At 54.6% G+C, this 21,638-nt stretch overlaps 2 protein-coding genes across 2 annotated transcripts; both read right to left on the bottom strand.

Moving 5' to 3' along the window:
* Positions 1 to 225: 225 nt before the first annotated feature.
* On the bottom strand, positions 226 to 4,104 carry EGR1 (early growth response 1). Its single transcript, XM_004686775.2, has 2 exons — positions 3,533 to 4,104; positions 226 to 2,798 (listed from the first exon to the last, which is right to left on the bottom strand). The coding sequence occupies exons 1-2, from the start codon at positions 3,831 to 3,833 to the stop codon at positions 1,474 to 1,476; spliced, it is 1,626 nt and encodes a 541-aa protein (XP_004686832.1). The 5' UTR covers positions 3,834 to 4,104; the 3' UTR covers positions 226 to 1,473.
* Positions 4,105 to 15,672: 11,568 nt separating this feature from the next.
* Positions 15,673 to 21,632, bottom strand: REEP2 (receptor accessory protein 2). The gene is made up of 8 exons (XM_004686774.2): positions 21,612 to 21,632; positions 19,683 to 19,755; positions 19,315 to 19,391; positions 18,065 to 18,185; positions 17,721 to 17,834; positions 17,237 to 17,378; positions 17,021 to 17,151; positions 15,673 to 16,928 (listed from the first exon to the last, which is right to left on the bottom strand). Exons 3-8 carry the CDS (start codon positions 19,380 to 19,382, stop codon positions 16,860 to 16,862), a joined length of 645 nt encoding a protein of 214 aa, XP_004686831.1. The 5' UTR covers positions 19,383 to 19,391; positions 19,683 to 19,755; positions 21,612 to 21,632; the 3' UTR covers positions 15,673 to 16,859.
* Between the last annotated feature and the right edge of the window lie 6 nt (positions 21,633 to 21,638).

Raw genomic sequence — 21,638 nt, 5'->3', positions numbered from 1 at the left:
CCTGAAGATTTAAGTAACTGTGGCTGCAGTCTACCAAGGATGAGCAGGAACAGAACCAGTATTACAGAGACCCCCTACCCAGCACTTAAAAAGAATTCACTCACCCCACTGACATACAGTGGGGAAGGGTCCTGTTGGTCTCTGTAAAATGCCCCTCAAACCCCTTCACAAGGAATACTACGGGGTCCTCCCCCAGCCCAGGAAACACACACCCAACCACAGCTATTTTATTTTCCTTTTAATTTTGCTGAAGGATATACACCACATATCCCATGGGCAATAAAGCGCATTCAATGTGTTTATAAGCCAAACAGTCACTTTGTTTAAGCAAACACAAGTACAAAGTAAAATAAAACCACAAAATAATGAACAGCATGTTCATAACATACAAAAATCGCCGCCTACTCAGTAGGTAACTACAACATTCCAACTCCTGAATATATTTATAAATTTACATTTTCAGTTAAAAAAATAGACTTTTGAGAGTTCAAATTTTGTTTTACATTTTGTTTTCTTACATTCTGGAGAACTGCAGTTGAACTCAGCCCTCTTTCTCATTTTGCTCCCAAAGCCTCCCCCCAAGTCATTACTCCTTGCCCCCCCTTAAGGCTAGAGGGGAGCACTTTCTTCACAATTGCACATGTCAAGCCATCAGCAAGGCGTATCACACAAAAGGCACCAAGACGTGAAACTTTTTAAACCAAATGGACAAAAAAACTAAAAAAAAATAAAAAAAAACTTAAAAAAAAAAAGAGAGAGAGAAAAACCAAACCATATTTTGCCACATGTGAGAGTACAATTGGGCAATATTTACAAAAAGGTTAACGGAACATCACTCTGACACATGCTCTGATTAATACCAAGTACTGCTGTTTCAAAAAAAGCTTAAAACTTAATTGTCACAGCATCTTCACAAAAGAAAGGATCACCATTGGTTTGCTTGGCTTTTCTTCCCCCCCTCCCCCCAAAGTGAGGATCTAACTCCAAATAATACAATAGAATATGCAAATTATCTTCACATCAAGAGTACCCCAAGAAAAATGAAATCCATGGCACAGACACTGTACAAGGGTACAGAATTGGGCTCTGAGGGGCCCAGACCCCATTTTGCCAACTCAATTTTCTAGCATTGAAGGGAGCAAGGGGTCAGGCATACGATGGAGATGATACTGAAAAGATATATCCAAAATCCATGCAAATCAAGTTCTTTGGATAGAAGTGGAGAACTTGGACATGGCTGTTTCAGGCAGCTGGATTCAAAAGGAGTAGGAACTGGGGAGGAAGGGGAAGCAGACAGGAAGAATTGTTGGCCAACAGACCTTTCACTCTGACCCTAGGGCCGGGTAGAGGGGGAGGATTTGGCTCTGGGAACCTCCATCTGAACTAAGAGGCTCCCCCCTCCTGTGACCTTCTCCTCCTCCTGTCCTTTTTAAGTCTCTGTGTTTCTTTCCTTCTCATTTCCCTTTTCTCCCTTTAGCAAATTTCAATTGTCCTGGGAGAAAAAGTTGTTGTCATGTCCGAAAGCCCTGTGGAGACACTGAAGGAGTTGGTGACAGCTGAGGATGGGAAGCTGCTGACTTGGGCCGGGAAAGCAGGAGCCACCGAGGAGAACGTGGTAGCCACCGAGGGTGACGGGAAGCCACTGTGCACGGGGGAAGGGTAGGTGGAGGAGCCTGGGGAGGAGTAGGAGGTGGGCACAGGAGAGGGGTATGAGGTGGTGGCTGGGGATGGGTAAGAGGTAGTGACTGGGGAGGGGTAAGAGGTAGCCACTGGAGACGGGTAGGAAGACAGGGAGGAGGTGGCCGAAGAGGCCACGACTCCTTTGTCTGCTTTTTTGTCCTTTTGTCGCAAGTGGATCTTGGTATGCCTCTTGCGTTCATCACTCCTGGCAAACTTCCTCCCACAGATGTCACAGGCAAAGGGCTTCTCGCCCGTGTGGGTGCGGATGTGGGTGGTGAGGTGGTCGCTGCGGCTGAAGTTGCGCATGCAGATACGACACTGGAAGGGCTTCTGGCCGGTGTGGATGCGAATGTGGCGGGTGAGCTCGTCTGAGCGGGAGAAGCGGCGGTCACAGGACTCCACCGGGCAGGCATAGGGGCGTTCGTGAGGGGGTGTCTTGCTGGGCCTATTAGGGTACTTTCGCATGCGGCTGGGTTTGATCAGCTGGGACTGGTAGGTGTTGTTGAGGGCTTTCAGGTCCTGAGAGCCTGACTGTGTGGCAAAGGCCTTGATGGTAGAGAGTGGCGTGAGCGAAGGTTGCTGGGTTCGGGTCTCCAGGCCCTGGAAGGGTTTCTGGTCTGGGGTGCCCAGGCCCAGGTCCCCCTGCTGTTGTGGAAACAAATAGTCAGGGATCATGGGGACCTGGAAGCCACCCTTGGCGGTAGGGTAGGCAGGAGGCGGGTACTGGAGACCAGTGCCTGCTGAACCAGGGAAGGCCTGGCTTTGTGGCTCAGGGAAGATGTCAGTGTTAGGCGTGGGGAAGGTGGGTGCCGCCGAGTAAATGGGGCTGCTGTCATTAGGCTGAACTGCACAGCTCAGGGGTGGGCTCTGGGAGGCAGAGGAGGAAGAAGCCGCTGGAGAAGGCGCCGAGGAGGAGGTGGCAGGCGGGTTGGTCATGCTCACAAGGCCGCTGACCAGGCTGAAGAGGGGCTCCGGCCACAAGGTATTGCCACTGTTGGGTGCAGGCTCCAGAGAGAAACGGCCAGTGTAGGTGATGGGGGGCAGCCGAGTGGTTTGGCTGGAGTAACTCGTCTCCACTAGAACCTTCTCATTATTCAGAGAGATGTCAGGAAAAGACTCTGGCAGGAGAGAGGGGGGGGGTGACATGGTTACTGGAGAGCAATCACTGGAGGGTGAGGAGGACACAAGCTGCCAGGCAAGAGGTCGGGCCAGCTACCATTGACTCCCGAGCTGGTTAATAATTGATAGCAGCAGATTGCAATGTTCCTGGACCCGCTCCAACAGCAGAGCCCATTTCAATAACAATTGACGCAAATACGGAGAATCCCCTCCATTGCAGCTCTCAATGCTCCGCAGCAGCAGCAGCAGCAGCAGCAGCAGCAACAGCAGCAGCTGCGCGGGCAAGGGATTCCCGCCAGCACCCTAACGGCTAAGGATAGTGCGCGCCCCCTAACCCGGACTACGGGGACATCCCTGGCCACGGATCATAGCCCTTCCTTGGGGACGGGCATCAGGCAAGGCAAGCCCTTCCCGGGAGGGAAGTGGGGGCGCAGCCTAGATCATCAAAACAAGCCCCCCCCATCCAACCACCCACGCAGCCCCACAGCTCTCTATCCAAAACAAAAGCTCGCACCTCTGCGCACCGCTAGGGACAGGAGGGTGGGGGTGGGGGTGGATGTCCCCAGGCATCCGTCTAACACATGACCCCGAGGCTGCGAGGAATACAAGGGAAACACCGCTTGCATCCCAGGAGTACTGCTGCGGTTGAAAGGGCGCTATAAAGGCCGTGGGGAAAGACTGGACGCCAGGATGGTGGAGAAAAGGCTAATCCTTGGCATAGGCCACTGCTTACCTGCGGTCAAATGCTCGTAGGGCTGCTCGCCCGACTCCCCCTGAGGGTTGAAGGCGCTGCTGCTGCTGCTGCTGTTGCTGCCGCCCCCTCCAGCTCCACTGCCCCCGCTGCTGCTGCTGTTACCGCCACTGCCATCCGGCGTCCCGGTGGCACCCAGGAACTGGGGAGCCCCGTTGCTCAGCAGCATCATCTCTTCCAGCTTAGGGTAGTTGTCCATGGTGGGCGAGTGAGGAAAGGAGCCGAACGGATCTGAGATCTGCAGTGGGGACATCAACTGCATCTCGGCCTTGGCTGCGGCCATCCCGAGCCGGCGGGCTGGAGAGCTGGTACTGGGGCGGGCGGGCGCAGCCCGGGGTCAGAACTGCAGGGGACACACTTTCGGGGGTCTGGCCGGGTCACATGCGTGGCGCGGGACACACTGTGGAGAGCGCAGGTGGACTCCCCAGGCTGGCCCCGGCCGCCGGCCGGCGTGGACGCGGCGCTGCTTAGGAGGCTGGGGCAGGGGCCGGTCCTGCGGTGGCGGAAGCTGGCGGCGGCGGCGGCTGGCGGCGGCGGCTCCCCGAGTTCTGCGCGCTGGGATCTCTCGCGACTCCCCGGATCCGCCTCTATTTGAAGGGTCTGGAGCAGTATCGGCCCGCCCCCGTCATGACGTACATGGCCATATTTGGGAAACAGGAAGCCCTAATATGGCAAGACCCGCCGGGAGGACCCGGAGTGACGTGAAGCCCCCCCATTCCAGAGCGGTGGGCACCGCCATCCCGACCTCAGGCCCAGAGCCAGCTCCCGCACCCTGGGAGCCCAGGCCTCGAGAAATCGTAGGGCTCAAGCTGCAGCTGAGGACTCCGGGACTCGCGCGGCTCCGGAGTTCCCAGTTCTGCCCCCGCCCCTCCCCTCCGCCTTCTTCCCTCCTCCCGGAGCCGGAAGCAGCCGGGCCATATCGGGCCATTCCATATAAGGCGCTGCCCAAATAAGGACTGTTCCGGCTAGGGGGATCTTCCTGCTCCTTATATGGCGTTTCCGGGTCGCTGCCTGCTGCTCCCTGGCTCCCTCTCTTCTTGGTTCCAAGCCGAGAGCCGGAACGCGAGCTGGAGCGGGGGACACCCAGTCGGGGAGGGCTCGGGGCTCTCGGCGCACCGTGGGTCTGGCGGCTACCCGGTGGGGACTGGGCTGGGGAAGCCCGAGACCAGGGCGGGGGCGAGGGCGTCGGGCTGGGGTTCTGCCGCTGTCATCTAGAGCCGCACCTCTGGGACCGTGGGATCGAGGGGGAGGAGCGGCGGGGCTGGCCTGGGCAAAGGCCGCCCAGCAGAGGCGGGGCCTTGACCAATGACATGGCGCCTTTCCAGGTGTCACCGGGGAAACTGAGTCTCGGAAAGAACCAGATGGTTCTTTGGGCCTCTATGCGTTGTGGTAGGCGACCCGCTTGTCCCATCTGTCAATGGGATAGAGCTGTTGAGGCCTGGGGATCCCTCTGCGCCATCCCCAAGGGAAAAGCCGTTCTCTGGTTGAGGAAATCTGATGGCCCTGGGAGACCTGCGTCCTGTTTTCCATGAGCTGGTGGTGGGAGACTTTCCCACCTTCATGCAGAACAGGTGGCAACGAGGGAATGTGGAGAGGGCTTTCCTGTGGGCTGTCTGGGGGTCCCCAGACTTGGCGCAAAGACAGGACCTGCTCAGCGGCTTGGTGCTGCCCCCTGGAGGTCCCCTCTTCAGCTAAATTCTCCCGGCCCCTGGCCGAGTGGGCTCTTCCGCCTCCTCCTTGCTCCCCCTCCTGGCTCCAGTGCTGGGCGCTGGGCCAGGCCCCGGGAGCCTTAGACGCAGTGAGCGCGAACTGAGCAGGCGCCGCAGCCCGGGCTCTCCCTGCAGTCCCTGGGGAGCCGCCACCGCCGAGGCGCCCAGACTCCAGGCGGGATAACACTCCCCTCCCCGAGCCAGGCCTAGAGTGGGGGAGGGGGTAGGCAGGAGAAGGGAAGATTCCCGCAGGTCTCCCGGGAGCGGGATGCGGACGGGGAAGCCCTCCCTGCACAGTCTTTCCGCAGTTAAATGCGCACCCCAAAGAAAACAGGGATTCCGGGAAGGGAAGGCTCCTGCTCTATCTAGATCTGAATCTAGGGGAGGTAGGTGCTGTTCTGAACTGAAAAAGAAAGCAGAATGTGTGTGTGTGTGTGTGTGTGGAAGGAGGGCACTGCCAATGCTGGGGATGTTCGGGGCGGGTCAGGCTCTCCGTGAACTCAAACAACCTCTTGGGAGATTGGAATGGGGGAGGGGAACTCTCTTGGCCTTCATCCTTTTGTACCCCACCACCACCACCCCCAGCACACGTATAAGGCCAGTGAATGAATCCAGCATGAAGCAGGGTTTCGTGCTCTGGGTGTGAGCTCCCCATCCCTCACGCCTGCTGCGGGGTGAGAGGCCCACTCCTACTGTCATTAGGGACTTGAATAATGGCCTCTGAGAACCCTGCTGGGAAGGAAGGCAAGGGGCAGGGTGGGAAGGTCTTGTGCCTCAATAACCATTTTGTCACTCCCTGGTGGAATACTTTGGCAGGGATTTTTGTACCTCACTTTTTAAAATTGTAAAATCTGGCTAATATGATACCCATATGGAAGGATTGTTGTGATGACTAAAATGTACATGAACTGCCCTCTCTAAAGTCCCAAAGTGCAGTGCCTGCTTTGCAGCTGGCAGTCAATAAGCAGAGGCTGGTGTTATTTTCAAGGGCTTTTGACTCACAGAGTCACCCACAAAACTGTCCATCCATCCTCAGCCTCCAGGCAAAGCCAGGGACCCTTTTCTGAAAGGTTGTATGGAGAGAAAGAAACATTCCAATTCCAGCCCAAGGGACATCGTTCAGAAGAACTAATCTGAATCGCCTTGCTGATAAATTCTGACAGCAGAATTTTTCAACATGGACTGAACAGAATCACCCATGGAGTGATGAAGTCAAAAGGATTTATTCTAGACTAACTGAATCACAATGTTCCTGAGTTTGGGAATGCAAAAGACTGAGCAGTACTTGGGATCCTTCCGTCCCTGGGAGCTGTCTAGACTCCACAATGAAGAAGGCGAATGTAGTTTTCTTCTCCTGGAAACTACCATTCAGTGGGATAGACAGAACAAAAAAAAAAAACATGTAAACAAAAGGTATAATTTTGAATTATAGTAAGTATAACATACTGGACAGGTGAGAGAAGGCAGATCAGATGAGATGATATTATGCAGAGGTAGAGTATGCGTGGAAACCCACTGCAGAAAGAGTGTGGTAGGAGAGTGTTCTGGGGAAAGAGCACAGGAAAGCTTTGGTCTTGATCAGTGTAGAGCCTCAGGCTGAGCAGCAGGTAGTGAGAATGTTTAGGGCTGAACTATATCCCTTCTAGGGCACCTCATTTGTTCTAACTGCTACAGTTTATATAGTAGGGTAGGTGGCTTTTTCAACCCCACCCTCCTCCAAGGTATGCACCCTTGGGAAGCAGCTTCTGCCCGCAAAGTGGGGGGGGGGAGGTGAGCTCAAGCCCCCACAGGCTGACAGGCCTTAGCCCTCTGGAGAGTGGGACAGTTAATGAGAAGGCAGGTCCTGGGTAGGCTTCTGCATTCTCAGCAGCAAGGCTGGCCTCTATGTTATCCCACCTCTGATGGATTGTCTTTCGACCAATGGCATACTTCTGTTTGCTGTGACCAAGAGAACATAGTAAAAAAAAAAAATTGCCCTTCCCCTTTTTCCTTCTCTTAATAAATCTGTCCTTCTAAAATGTATAAGGAAAAGAAAGAATTGTCCCTTCTAAAGGAGCCACAGTTTAGGCTTGTGAGCAACCAAGTCATGACCAATAATCCAGATGGGCCTGAGGCCTAAAGGAAGCAAGCAGGGGGGTGTGAGGAAGCTCTGCTCTCTCAGCACCTGGCCAGGGTACCTGCTGGGGCCTCATGGATGCTCAGGGATGAGTCTGAGACTCTCAGACCTTGCCTGCTTAGAGACTGGTACCAGAAGCCCTGGGCTAGGAGAGAGGCCCCCAGAGGATCAGTAGGTCTGTACTTAGAAGTGCCAGCGAAAGGGAGAGTCGAGGAGGAGGAGGCAGAGGTGAGGGAGACCTGAGCGTGGCTATGGCAGCTGAGCTTCCAGGAGAAAACCAGTGGGAACCATCACCTATCAGACACCCAATCTAGGGCTACAATGCTCAGGGGAAAAAAAGTCTCGTTTTCCGTTGCTGCTTCCTCTTCCTCCTCTGGGGGCTACGTCAGCGCACAAAAGTGCTTCTCAGATTGTGGTTTGTCACAGCTTCAGCCGACTTGGGGCTCAGGAAGTGACTCTCGGGTTCAGTCTGGGGTGCCTGTCACACTTTCCAACGGCTAATGAGTTCTGCCGGAAACATGGAGGGTTTGGTCTTCATTGAGCGGTGGGGCAGCCCTGCTGCCCCAAGGAGGCTCTTGAAGGATGAGAAGAAATCTGAAGAGGCCAGGTATGGGGGAGACAGAGTTGCACTGAGGGGGTGGGAGAAATGAGACATGGGGATTAAAAAGGGGAGAAGTATCACCCCAAAATGTTGGAGTGTGAGGCCTCTGTCTAGTTACAGATGGGGAAACTGGGTGGCAGAGGAGACCCTTGAGTGCTAAAATAGCTGGAACAGGGCCCACGCAGAGAGAGTCTGAGGCTGAGGCTGCTGATTGGGCTCTGCAGAGGGTGCCTGGCATGTTCTGGATCCAAGGGCTGCCCAGAGAGGACTTAGTCCAGCTTAGGGTGGAGGGCTAAGAGAACTGAGGGCTGGGCTGGGTCAGCCTGCCCTGGAGTTAGTTTAAGCCACTTCATTGTGGAGGTAAAGTAACCTGGGAGCTGGCCCTGAGGGTGTGTTAAGGAAAAAGGCCCTTGGTGGATGCAGGTGAAAGCTTGGGTAGAGCTCTCTGGATTCTCTCTGCCCCAGAATGTCCTGCATATGCAAAAGGAGGCTGTCCTTGCACATCATTCCCTCTGCCTTGGTCTGGGCAGCCCCTCTCCTAGGCCCAGGGTTGGCTGGATTGCAGGGTCCAGGGACAGTCCAGCCTGTAGCTGGTGGCTTTTTTGCTCCTCCCACCCCCAGTTAAGTGTGCGGCAAAGCAGGCTGCAGAAATCTCTGGAAGCTCGTTGGGCAGGCAGAGGGAGGGGGGGTATTACATAAGAGCCCACTGATGTGCAGGAAGTCTAGAGCAGCCTTTAGATTAGAAAGGCAGCCTTCTCAACCAGCACAGAAGGCAGGAATAGCAACGGCGGTTATTTCTGGCCCCTCACCATCACCCAGTGCCTGGTGCCGGGCTGCTCAGCTTCAAGGTGGGTGAGCTCTGCAGACCTCAGGGGGAGGGGGAGAGAGAGAGGCCACAGACAGCCCCTGGGGTTACTCCACTCTGGAACTGGCTTCTCCACCATGCCCACATACCTGGAGGCAGTGAGCAAGAACAATAGCATCCATGGTGCTTGTTTTCCTCTGATTTTCCTTCATCTCTAGATGCATTCTCTACTTGTGACCCCGAACTCACCAACCCCAAGACACATTTCGACCTGACCTGCTCTGTGTTAAACACTTGACAGGCATTTTGTCTTCACAAAACCTTAGGAAGTAAGTACCCTTCTTACTCCCTTTCTTCACATCCCCACACCTCTACCACCAATTGATGAGGAAATAGCAAGCCCAGGAATCCAATCCAGACAGTCTGACTTCAGGGCTCTCTGGTTCTGTTCTCTGGGGCTCCAGAAGGAAGAGGACAAAGCTTTCACCCTGAAAGGGTTTGTGAGTCAAGTTGGATGTGGGGGGTGATGGAGCTGTGAATAGATCATTTCAGTTCATTCATTCAACAACTGTCAAACAGTAATTTTCTTTAGGCTTTAAAGATAACAAAGACAAGGAAGGAGAGTGCTCTCCTGTAGGTCACTGGCTGGGGTGGGAAACTGTTAAGTCAACAACCAATCACGTGACTGCCCTCGTGGGCTGGGGGCAACATGTTAGAAGCCCTAAGTCAGCTGGTGGTTCCCAAGCAGGCAGTCAACTGGCTAGGTAGGGAAGGGTTAGTGATGAGACTATTTGGGAAACCATGCAGGAGTCCAGAAAAGGGGGTGAAGTCTAGATAGATAAACACCTGCTTTTCCCAGTCGGAAGCAGAGAGCAAGAAAAACTCACCTCAAATCTACTGAACTGTAGCTCAGCCCAAAGGGGCATCTACTTCCCAAGGAACATGGCAAAAGGGTAGCTGCAGAGCCTGCATGAAAGGGTGTTTTTGGTTTGTTTTCCTCCTTCAACCACCCCTTGTCTATACCACCTGTGAACCCCGTTTTGGGGGAAACTTGGTTCCCAGAACTTGGGGAGAGGGATCATCCAGAATAGCACAGTCACTGAAGTGCTAAGAGGGAGGGCAGGTTGGCTCTGATCCCTTGGAGCAGCCTCTGGGGGTGGCAGGGGTGGTGGTCTTGGATTTACTCCAGGTAGAAGCAGCACTCTGCTCCTGTCAGCAGGGAAGATGTTTGCAAATCATGGCGCCCGTGGAGAGCACTATTATATCAAGATGACAATGTCTTGAAACTGACTTTGGGCTGTGTCGTTTAAAAAAAAATACACACACACACACACACACACACATATATATTTATGAATACATGAGCTGGGGCACAGGCCAGAGTTGGCGGATGGGTGGTGGTGAAAGGATTCACCAGAAGACAGAGTGGGGAGCAGAACAGGTGGACCTACTGAAATACCCTGCTGAGGGGAGCAGTGGGAGAGACAGAAGAGGTCTGCTGGGCCATGTGGACCCCTGGCCGGGGATCAAACTCGAGCTCAGTGGTGGCTGATAGCCTCACAGAGCTAAGACTTAGCACCAGCAGGAAGGCTCTGGACTCAGTGTCATATTTAAAAGGTTACTGTGGTAAATATACTTAACATAAATGTTACCATTTTAACAATTTTTAAGTGTACAATTCAGTAGCATTCAGTCTTTTGCAACCACCACCACCACCCCCCTCCAGAACTTTTTCGTCATCTCTGACAGACTCTCTGTATCCATAGCACCATAATTCCTTGTCCTGCTCTCATCCCTCTTGCCCCTGGTCACCTCTACTATAGCTTTTGCTTATTCTAGGCACCTCATCTAATGGAATCATAATATTTACAATCTTGTGACTGGCTTCTTTCACTTAGCATCATGTTTTTAAGGTTCATCTCTGTTGTAGCATGTGTCTGAATGCTGTTCCTTTGGAAGACTTAATAATACCCCGGTATATGGATAGTGCCTTCCTATTTATCAGCTGAGGGCTTTTGGTTGTTTCTAACTTTTGCCCATTGTGAATAATGTTGCTATGAATAGTAGTGGGCAAGTAGCTGGGTTTTTCTTTTCAATATTTATTTATTTATGCATACAGAACTGGGTTACAGGACAGAGGTGCAGGGCCTGTGAGAGGATTCACCAGAGATAGAGCGGAGAGCAGAATAGACAGGTCAACTGAAGTACACTGCTGAGGGGAGCAGCAGGCAGGCCAGGAGAGGTCTGCCGTGCCATGTTTGATCCCCTCTGGCCAGGGATCGAACTCACGCTGCAGTGGCTGTGATAGTGCTGTGCTTTAACCTGCTGAACCACCTTGGAGGGCCCCACAAGAAAGCTGTTTTTATCCACCATCCAGCTCAGCAATCAGAGGGATTAATGTTAGATTTGAGAAGAACTTACTAGCGTCCTTCTATCAGTGACCCAAAGAGCAGTATTTAATTTTTGGACAGTTATAATAACCAGAGACTTCCTCCTCCCTTCAATCCCCTCTAGATTGGGATAATGCCTGGAATACCTACTGGTATAGAAAAATGCTCTGTGGGGTCACCCTAGGGTCAGAACTCTGGATGATTTATTTTTAGGAGCTGAGGGGTGGGGGCTTGGTTGTCTTCCCTTGGGCTCTGGGTGTATTTGCCACTATTCCCCACCCCAGACCCAACTTTCTCCTTTCCCTGGCAACATTCAGGCTGTCTCCCTTTTTCTCTCCCAGGCTAAATTGGGAGTGTGAAGCTGCTCCTCTTCCCAATTTAGCTTTTGAATTAAAGTGAGAACTGAATGTGGCTGCAAAGCTGACTCCCATCTGTGTGTGTGAGGGAGAAAAAAGGAGAGCAAGGGAGCATGAACACATGTAGGGAAATCAGAGCGAGGGGAGCTGATGTGGGCAGCTGCTGTTCAATGCAGACACCGTGCTCACATGGCTCTGCAGAGACACTGGGGCTTGCAGGCTGGCGTTTTTCCAGGAGTGCCATTGGGACATCATTTGAACTGTCCACAAAAATATGCTGAACACATTGTGTGCCAGGCCCTGAACTAGAACTTGAGGAAAGTGGTCATGTAGACACACACCCATGCCAATGGCCCTGAGCGAAACAGGGTGATGGGTGATATCAGGGAGGAGAGCAGGATGCTAAAGGGACCTGGAGAGGGTGGCATGGGGGAGTGTCACCTAATTGAGGCTGAAGAGCACGCCGCAGCAGACCAACTGAGGCAGGGGAAGAGCAGTTAGGCAGGAGGCTAAGTATGCATGCACAGCTTGCTTGCACCTGTCTCCCCCTAAAAGGGAGCTGGCCCTGGGTGAGCTGCGCTCAAGAGCTTCACCTCCTTCTTGCCTCTCCTCTTCTTCCAAAGAGAACAAAAACAGATAAGAGTGACCTGGGCCAGACATGTTCATGAATCTCTAAATCCCTTCTGTTCAGGTTCTAAAGAGTCCAGTTCCTGTGTGTGGGTAAGCTGTGGGTCTCCTGAGTTGCCACTCAGAAAGCTGGACCCAGCAGGTCCTATATGATCATGGAACAGAAGAGATGGATCGCCATTGTCTCATGGGAGACAGGGGTATCTGCAAGGGTCTCTGTTTGGTTTAGCTTACCCACCCTCAGAGGTGCTGATGGAGTTGCTCTCTGGGGGTCCTTTCCTCTTCTTACTAGTTGGAATGAATCATGGTTCTGGCCGAGGTGGAAGGAGTCAAAATCTTGGCAAAGAAAGACCCTCTGTTGGCAGAGACAGGAATGATATCTCTGCAGGGGGTGGAAGGGGATGCATTTATGTCAGCTCTCGGGTTCCCCAATGACAGGGACAGCTAAGGGATGCTGGTGTAAAACTCACCATCAATATTTCAGCAGCATTATTTATTGATCACTCATCTGGCTGGGACAAAGGAGAGGGTAATTCATTAGGGATGCAGGGTTGGTGGGGTCAGTTTGGGAGAGAGGTCAAGGAAAGGTAGGCCACTGAAGAGCTCCATCCCTTACTCTGCAAAGTTAGTCTGGGTTCAAGGGTGTGGGGACTTGTTTGCTCTTTCCATTTCCCATGAAAATAAGGGAAGGTAAAGACAGAGACAGGTGGGACAGACCTGGGACTCTTAGGGAGCTCATATGCTCTTATGCCAGGAGTGCTGTTGCTGGGTGAGCTTCCCCCCTTCCTGCTCAGCTGGGCCCCTCCCAAATTTCCCCCCACCTTGCAGTCTCTTGGCCACCTCTCCAGCGACTTCTTTCTCCATGCCACTTCAGATTGGCTCAACTTGGTTCCCTTGGGCTTCAGGGCTCCCCAAGGTCAGCCTGGTGACTTTCCAGCTCCCAGGAGGGTGACTGATCCTCACCCAAGGGAAGTGCCTGACCCAGGGATCTGACCATCATTGTAGAGTGGGAGGGGGATGTGAGCTTAGGAAGAGATTGCTTCAGCACGCATGACTGTCTCGTCCACTTGAAAGTATGTTTTTTTGTGCACTTCCAGCTGCTCCTACTCTAGGGAGTGGAGCTGGAGGCACCTGCTCACCAGTCCTTAAGCGACTGACTGCAGGAAAGTCCTCGGCCGAGGCAGGGGAATCCCACACTGAAAGGGAGCTGCGCCACCTAGTGGAATTTTTCTTTTTTGCAGACACTGAGGGCTTGTCTCTCTCAGGCAAGACCCAAACAACTCTTAGGACTTGAAGTACTCTACTTCTTCAGGCAGACTTGACCAGCTCAGTGAGGTAGAAACTAAGGAGAATTCTGGAGGAAGATTATCATGGTGTAGCTGAAATTTAAGGCAGCAGACAAGCCAGCAGGAACTTTTGACCTGAAGAGAGTATCATCCTATTATCCTGAATGCCACAGATTCGGGCACTCTGGCCTAGAGCCCCCAGAACCTCTCCCTCTGCCCCCCTCCACCCTCCCCTCTTTCAGGATATATAGAGTTGGGCTCAGCTCTGTTGGTCAAAGAAGAACTAGTACAGTCTGTAGCTGCTGGCTTTCCTCTCACATCAAGGCCTGGAAGTCCTATTTTAAGCAGCTTCTCCAGGTGGGGGCACCCACAGGAAGCGGGGGGTTGCTGGCTAAAGCAGATTCAGGCCTGAGATCCTTGGATAGGATGGCCTCAGGCCTGAAGGGCCTCTCAGTGTCCCCACGGTGATCTGGGCTTGGACCACAGGCCTAGAGCTTCAGCCCCCCCACTGCAAATTTCGCTCTCAATGTCTGTGGGGATCCAGGCAGTGACCTCGCACTCTCCACACACCTGTGTTCTGACATCACCCTCACACCCCCTCACCTAGAGAGGTCTGCTGAGCCAGGTGCCAAAGGGCTGGTGACCCCTGGAGTGAGACAGCAAGGGATCACCAGATGCAGACACAGCCCACCAACCTTCCCTCCTGGGGCTTTCCATTCTTTTTGTCATCCTCCATCTCTCCTCTCCTCCCCTGTACCACAGGGGCCAGGCCCTGTGCCGAGTTCTTGGAGACAGCGTTTCCATGGCAACGGACCACTGAGCTTGGAAATCTGAGCCTGTTCCTGTTGATATGGAGAAACCTAGATGTGCAGGGAGAGCCGGGCAGTGCAGGAGCTGGCAGTGTTCTCCTTAGCCTCTGGACGCTATGGATGTGTGTGTGGATCTGAATGTGAGTGTGTGTGATAGGCAGCAAAAGGAATGTAGGTTAGGGAGGGCCTAACCTGGTTTCCTGGCTGGATGGTGGCTGTTCTCATGAGACTGCGGCATCCTACTCTCTGGAGATCTTTCTAGAACAAGGGAGTCTCTCCCTTAAATTCTACCCTGACACCTTCCCTTCTGTGAGAGAAGGTGGCAAACTGCTCAGAGGTCAGTGGTAAAAGGAATGGTCTTCAGAGGACTGCTGAGTGGAGGATTCCAGGGAAGGCGAAAGGGTGTTTCCCACACCCACCTCCCCTGCTACCTCACTTCAGGAGGCTCTGGAACAGCTTGGTTCAAGGGTGGCAGGAGGACATGCCCCTGGGATGCCAGGAAGGGAGAGGAAGATGTGGTGTAGGGGCATTTTACCAACCTTGGGGGCCAGAGCCTGGGGCTAGGCCCTCACGCTCACAGACCACCTGGTGTCTATTCCCAACATTGTCCTTCCTCAAATCTGAGCCCTGGTTCATTCCCCCTCCCACCTTCCTTTGCTGGCTCTTTTCCTTTGTCAGTCTCCCCTGAGACAGCTGTCCTTTTCTTTCTCTGGGGTTGGACCTTCCAGGGGCTCATCCCCACCCACCTGTGCCACCTGTGCTTCTGGTAGTTTTAGGCACAAACCCCACTCCCAACAGCCTCCCCACTTCTCTCCTCCAGCCTAGCCCCACAGCTCAGGGCTGGAGCCCTCCCTCCTGTGGCCAGTCTGTCCTTGTGTGTCCCTGGGGTCAGACCTAAGCCATGGGGCTGATTCCTCGGTCTTGGCTTCCCTAGCTCTCCCCTTTCCAACCTGCCAGTTTGCGTTCTTTCTCCTCTTCCTCCAACACTTTCAGCTTTTCTGGGTACAGTGGTCATCCAGTCCCCCAGCCTGGCCCAGCAGCAAGTGTGCCCCCATATTTCATACTCTCTTTCCTAGGGGCTTCATCAGGGCCTCTGTTTCCAGAGCTTACATCTGGTACTTTCTGTGAGGTATCAGAAAGTCCACTGGGGTTGGGGGTCTGAGGACAGAATTCTGAAGGACAAAACAACCCTTGAAGGCTGGGGCCATTAGTACCCCTTCAGTCCTAACCCCTTCGAACTGCCTGGTTCTGTCTTGAAACCCCTCCACCTCCAGTATTTCTCTAGGCTAAATCAGCTCGTCTACTTCTTATCTGGGGATTTACTCTCTGACTCTGCCCTCTCCTCCGAGCTGGGCTGTTTTTCACTTGAGATCACTCCACCCGTGGACTGGAGCACAAGAACGAAGCACACAGACCAAACAAATGAGGCGCCAGAGTTTGGTTTATTGGCTCATCCAGTGCCAAAGGTCCGAAGGGCACCCTCTTTCCACAGGATAGGGAGCCTGGGACTCCTGAATTTGTCTTCTTCACACATTCTTCCAGGCCCTGACTGAAGCCGAGGCAGAAGCTGGGGCAGGGGGTGGAGCCAAGGCTGGGCTCTGACAGAGGTCTGCTCACAGGGACCAGTCTGCTTGGTACAGGACGAGGAGCATGGGGGGAAAGGAGGGTGGGTCCCTCGTACAGGGAGGAGAGCCAACTTAGCAGGGGCCTCTACAGTGGGCCCTGAGGGATGGGGGATCCCAGCTGGTCAGGAATGGGATGAAGGAAGAGAGGACCAAGGGAAGCGGAAGGAGCAAGAGGTCCTTCACTCTCTCGTGGCCTAGGATTTTATGGGGTTCAAAGACAAAGAAGGGCTGGGCAGAGGCAGGGGAAGGGCCAGTTGGCTGTGGTGTGAAGGGTTGGGAGAAGTCACTGTGGAGAAAAAGTCCTTTATCCCAAATCCTCCAGCCCTCGACTGACCCAGAAACACACACACACACATACACGCTCTCATGCACACCCCTAGAACCCTGCCTCTGTTTAGAGGGGACATATAGCACACAACCCTACCCCATGCCCCCAGCTGCACCTCTGGCCTCCAGGTCCTGGTCCCTTGAGCACACAGAGTCGATCCTCCACTCACAGCTGCCGCCGGGAGCCCCTGCCCAGCCTCCCCGAGGCTTCCCACCCTGGCTCCCTCTCTCCCAGGTGCCTTCAGGCCGATCTCTGGTCTGTCTGGGTGGTGAGTGCCTCTGCCCCCAACCGGGGTAGGGCCGTGGAGGCATGTTGGGACCTCGCAGAAAGGGATGGCCATGGTCTTCAGCAAGGCACTGGGTGGGTGGGGGCTAGAGTGGGAGAACAGCGGTTCAGGCTCCGAGGAGCCCCCACTTCCCTGGGAGGCTCAGTCTCAGCCCCTGGTCCCGGCTGTACTCTGAACCCCACAGCAGGGCCTCCCCCTTCCCAAGCCCTTCCAGAGGTGTGGGTCTGGGCAGGCCCTGGGAACAGACATCTGAGGGGCCCTGGGCCCGAGACACCTGGGCTATCGGTACAGTGTGGAGCAGGGGCTGGGGCTGGGCCCTTCCACAGGTTTCCTCCTCACTGTGCAGGCTGGGAGGGGGCTGTTAGGGGACCTCAAGCTGAGTCGCCTCCGCCAGAGGTCTTCTTTTTGGGCCGGGTCTTCAGCGTCTTGGAAGCTACTGGCTGTGGGAGGAGAGAGGAGGACAGAGGGCTCAGTCTCCAGCAGCAGTCTTTCCCCATCTCCTCCAGTGCTGGCTCACTGGCCTGACTCTCACCTCAGTTTTGGGCACTTTTTTGATGGATCTGACTTTCTTCGGGACCTTGTCTCCCATGTCATCCTCAGGGGTCTCTGTCCGGGGGTCTGCTTGGTTCGTGCTAGTCCTTAAACTCAGGGAAGGGTCATCTCCTGGTTGGGGGGGAGTACAGGGGAGTCTGTACCTGGCCTCTTCGCCCACATGTCCCCCCCACCCAATCCCGCGTCTGGCCTGTACCTAAGTCCTCAATGGTGTCCAGCAGGCTGCTGGGGCTGGGTCGGAGGCGGCCGTCAGGCCCCTGCAAGGGCAGTGCGTCCTCGTCCCGGATCAGGGTCAGGTCCTGCATGCTGAAGCTTCGGAGTTTCTCTGACAGCACCCCCTGGCCCTAGGGTCACCACCACGCACCGGGAGAACCGGAGGAAGGGGCGGGGTGGAGAGAGAGGTCACCACGGTGCACTGGGCAGTCTCTAGGCTCAGTGCTTTCCCATGCTGTCCTCACCCAGGCCTATGACAGCATGGACATGCCAGGCTCATACTTGGAACAGATGAGGAAACTGTGGCTCAGTGAGTGGAACTCACTTAGCTGGAGGTCAACAGAACCAGGACTGGAGCTGCACAGACCCCAGTCTGTCAGAGCCGGAAGGCAGGGAGGTTGCAAGGGAGGGGGCGGGGGGCGGGGATGAGATGAGAAGGATGGGCCCTGGGCACGCCCCCATCTCACCTTGGCTGCAGCTGTGACTGCCGCATTAGCGGCCAGGTTCAGGCCCCTCTTGCCCACCCTCATCATGGTCTCGTAGCTCTTGTCTCTGGCCTGTGTGATGTACTCATCAATCTCCTGAGGGGTCAGAGGGCAAGGGGGAAGAGGTGAAGGGTGGGGTCTGTTGGCCAAGTCTTGCTCTGCCCTCGTTCGCACACTGGACAAGGGCACTCACTGCCTGCTCCAGGAGGCCAGGGCTCTGCCAAGTCACTTCAGACTCTGGCACCCGCAGGGAGGGCCAGAAATGTAAATGGCTGCAGGCACTGGGCTGCCTCAGGCTGGGAATCGAGCTGAGAGAGGGGGCAAACCTTCTCCTTGTTGGACAGGGTCGGGTGCACGAACTTGCGGTAGAGCACGCTGGAGCCCTTGGTGTAAGGGGACAGCAGCCAGATCACAAAGGCAATCTTGAGCTCAAAGTAGAAAGGGAACCTGTTGGGGGGACAGAGGCAAGCAGCAGGCCCGGGGCAGGGCGTCAGGTGGTGGACTGAGGCCCTGCATGACCCTGGCCGGGCCCCCAGCTCTTACTGTACTGGAGGCCCTGTGTGGCTCTTGAGACTGGTCATTTCTAGTCTCAGGGAGACTGGGAAGCTCAGCTGAGACTGTAGGTGGGCAGTGACTGCAGAGGAGAACCCTCACAGCAGGGGTTGAGACCCCACATTCCTCTATCCTAGGTCAACTCCAAGGGGAGCGTCCTACCATTCTAGTTCCCAATCCTCATCTTCACCCCCTTCTCTTCTTGCTCTCCACCCCATTCAGTGCTGTGCTCATCCTCCTGTGAGTCCCTCCCACCCCGCCATGAAATGTCTCTTTTTAGGATTGTTCTCCATGGCTCCTTCTCGGGCCACAAACTCCTTGAGGAAGGTGTCCTTCGTCCTCCCAAGCGCTCATCAAAGCTTCCTCCTGGGCTTATGTCAAGAGGCATCATTATTCACTGCCCTCAGTATTTAACTCACTGCTCTTTCTTGATCTTTAGGAAGTTTCCTAAACTGCTTCTGCTAAAACTGTTTTCTCAAAGGTCAGAGATCACTGTGATGATCTCTCCTCTTCTCCCTCTCCTGACCTTTGACGTCCTGTGTTATGTGAGTGCTCTCTTCCAAGAGGCAAAGGCATTTGCTAAGTCAATAAACCTTTTTGAGTTCCTGCTGTGAAAAGATAGATGACAAAGAACTTCCCTGTCCTCAAAGTGCCCATGCATAGTCTAGCAGCGCCTGGAAAATGTCTCTGATACAAGCATTTCAGTGTTGATAGGAGTGAATCCTTATCTATTTTATAAATAGGGAAACTGAGGTCTCGAGAGCTATGACTCTCCTAGGGTCACAGAAAATCTGGCAGAAGCAGGTTTTCTGAATTCTATTGTGCTCTGGCTGCCACCAGAAAGACCGGTAGGGATTATATCTGTTCTTATTCTGCTGATCAACTCAGGTAGGTGGGAGGAAGTGTACCCAGGACCCTATGAAACTGTTACTGAACCCCACCCTGGGTCTCAATCTTAGGTTTGGCTAGCTGAGAAAGTCAGAGGCCTCGGACCCCAGGATGCAGGGGGGAGGGTGGGCCTCACCAGGAGAGCACGATATCTGTGAGGGTCTCAGCTGTGGTAAAGAAGGCAAAGACGATCCAGTACATCATCCATTTCACCTGGGGATACAGAGAGGAGCTCTGGCAGGGTCTGGAGGGAACACCCAGGACACTACCTCTGCTTGCCAACTATGCTGGGGGTGCTTCGGGGCAGGAACATGCAGGACCTCAACTTTACCTGTGGAACACACCAGGGCACAGAGGAACGGAACACACAGAACCCCTCTGAACCAGGGTCTCATCCCCTCTGAGGATACCGGCACAAAGCCACTTCCATCTGTAATGTCGCCCACCACCCTCCCTTATTTCTGTCACATGGGCTGGGTGGAAGACGAAGGGTATAACACTTACATACTCCTTTACGTTTTTTGTCTTCACGGCCTTGTAGGAAGAGTAGGCTGGGTACAGGGTGCCAAAGATGAGCCTAGGGAGGCAGGCATGGTTACTGGACCCTACGACCCAGAGAAGTGGCCTTTCCCTCCCTGCTTTGCGTCAGTGCCGGGTAGGTAAGGGAGAACTCCACAGTGCCCCATCAGTAGTCCTGACAACTTCAGACAAGGGGTTAAGGCCAAAGCCGTCAAGCGCTGGTGTTTGCAGCATGGAACATGGAGGCTGCAGCCAGCTAGGCCTTCCTCCTGTCTCCATTGCTCAGTTTTCTCAGCCCCTGAGAAACCAAAAGACCTAGCACTAAAGGTCCAGTGTGGTCCCTTGAGTTATGATCCTTGGTTCTCACAAACATCATAGAGAATAGGTATCCGGCCACTGCCATGAGTGTGTTTTCCTTCTTTGAACTTCAAGCCCATTCATTCCTACCCATCTTTCCTCCTTACCCTCTACCTCCCTGTTTCTGAGCCAGCCAGGTGTGCAAGGGAACCTGATAGCACTTATAGGACACTCTGCCCTGTATCAGAGGCAGTACTGTGGTCCTCCGCACCTGTAAAGCAAAGGGCCCAGGGGCAGGAGGCCCTGGGAGGGGCCAAGAAGTCTATTCTCCCAAGTAAACACCTGCCCTGGCTGTGGGGCCCTGGCTAGAATGGGGCCTCATGGTGATACTATTTGTGACCATATATAGGACAAAGGTGAGGGAGTAAGAGAACTGATGCTCTGCAGGAGTTCAGTCCAGACCAGAGAGAAGCCACCACCCTCAAGGCCACGGTGGAGGTACTCTCCCTCTGTCTGGAATCTCCCTGCTGTGGGACAGAAAAGGGTCTCCTATGGGTATAGAGGAAGTCAAAATACAAGCACATGGCAACAGTGAGCAGGAAGAGGGGTGATGGGGGGGGTAGTGTTGGAGGGGGTTGGCAGATGCTGAGCTCAGTATCCCATGGTGGAAGCTGAACGACAGGAGATGGCTAATAGAGGCAGAGGGAGAGGATGGCTGGATCTGGAGCAGGCTTGCCTGGGAGCCCAGTCAGGGAGCCCCAGCCAGTTGACAATGTGTGAGTGCGGAGTCCTGCATGCACCTGCCAGGAAACTGGCCTGTGGAGATGGGGTAGGGGGTGCACGACACAAGGCCAAAATCTGGGGTTGCGGGAGCAGGGCTCCTTTTTGGAGCCCTGGGGGTGGGGGGGGGCATGGCTCCTGGAAGTGGCTGGCAGCCTGGGCTGAAGGCCACCTAATGTCTTCCCGTCAGTCCGTGGCTCTCACCACCCCAGGCTGAGCACACGCGTCCTCTCAGGGTTACCTCCCACACTTTGTCCTCCCAGCATCCTACTGGCCAGACCCAGACCGGCTCTCTGGGGGTCCGTGAGAGCACGTGTGCTAGCCATAGTCTCCTGACAGTGGAAGAGGAAGGGGGGACCAGCCCTCGGGGGGCTGGCTGCTGGCTGGGCCCTCCGCGATGGAATGGCTGGCGAGGCCCTGCCTTGCTCCCCACGCTCTTCTCTTAGCCATCCTCTCCAGGGAGAGGAGGGTCCAGGAGCCCCTCCAGCCAAGGTCCGCTAGGTGGGGGAGGGGCCGCGCCGCCTCCCCTAGTAAATCAAGCCCTAAATCAAGCCCGGTTGCTCAGTCCCCAGGTTGGGGGTGAAGAACGAGGTAATTACAAATCAAAGGATGGAAAACCGGGCCTGCCAGGCTCCTCTTTAATGCTGCCTCCCTCCGGTCCAGGTCCCACACCTTCACGTCTCTGGGGACCCCGAATAGGGACGGTGTACTTTTAGGTGGCCGTGCTGTCGGGAGTCTCGGAATGGTCCATCGAGGCGTTAACACCCCTCACCCGCCATCCCTACCCCGCACCCGCTCCCACCCCGACCGCGCCCGCCCCGCCGCAGCCGCACTCACACCACCAGGCGAGAGATGATCCAGGAC

This window comes from Condylura cristata, unplaced genomic scaffold (assembly GCF_000260355.1).
Source record: "Condylura cristata isolate star-nosed mole 26May11 unplaced genomic scaffold, ConCri1.0 scaffold00021, whole genome shotgun sequence".
Taxonomy (NCBI): Eukaryota; Metazoa; Chordata; class Mammalia; order Eulipotyphla; family Talpidae; genus Condylura; species Condylura cristata.
The sequence above is the reverse complement of the archived record's forward strand: the minus strand, read 5'-3'. Positions and strand labels throughout refer to the sequence as shown.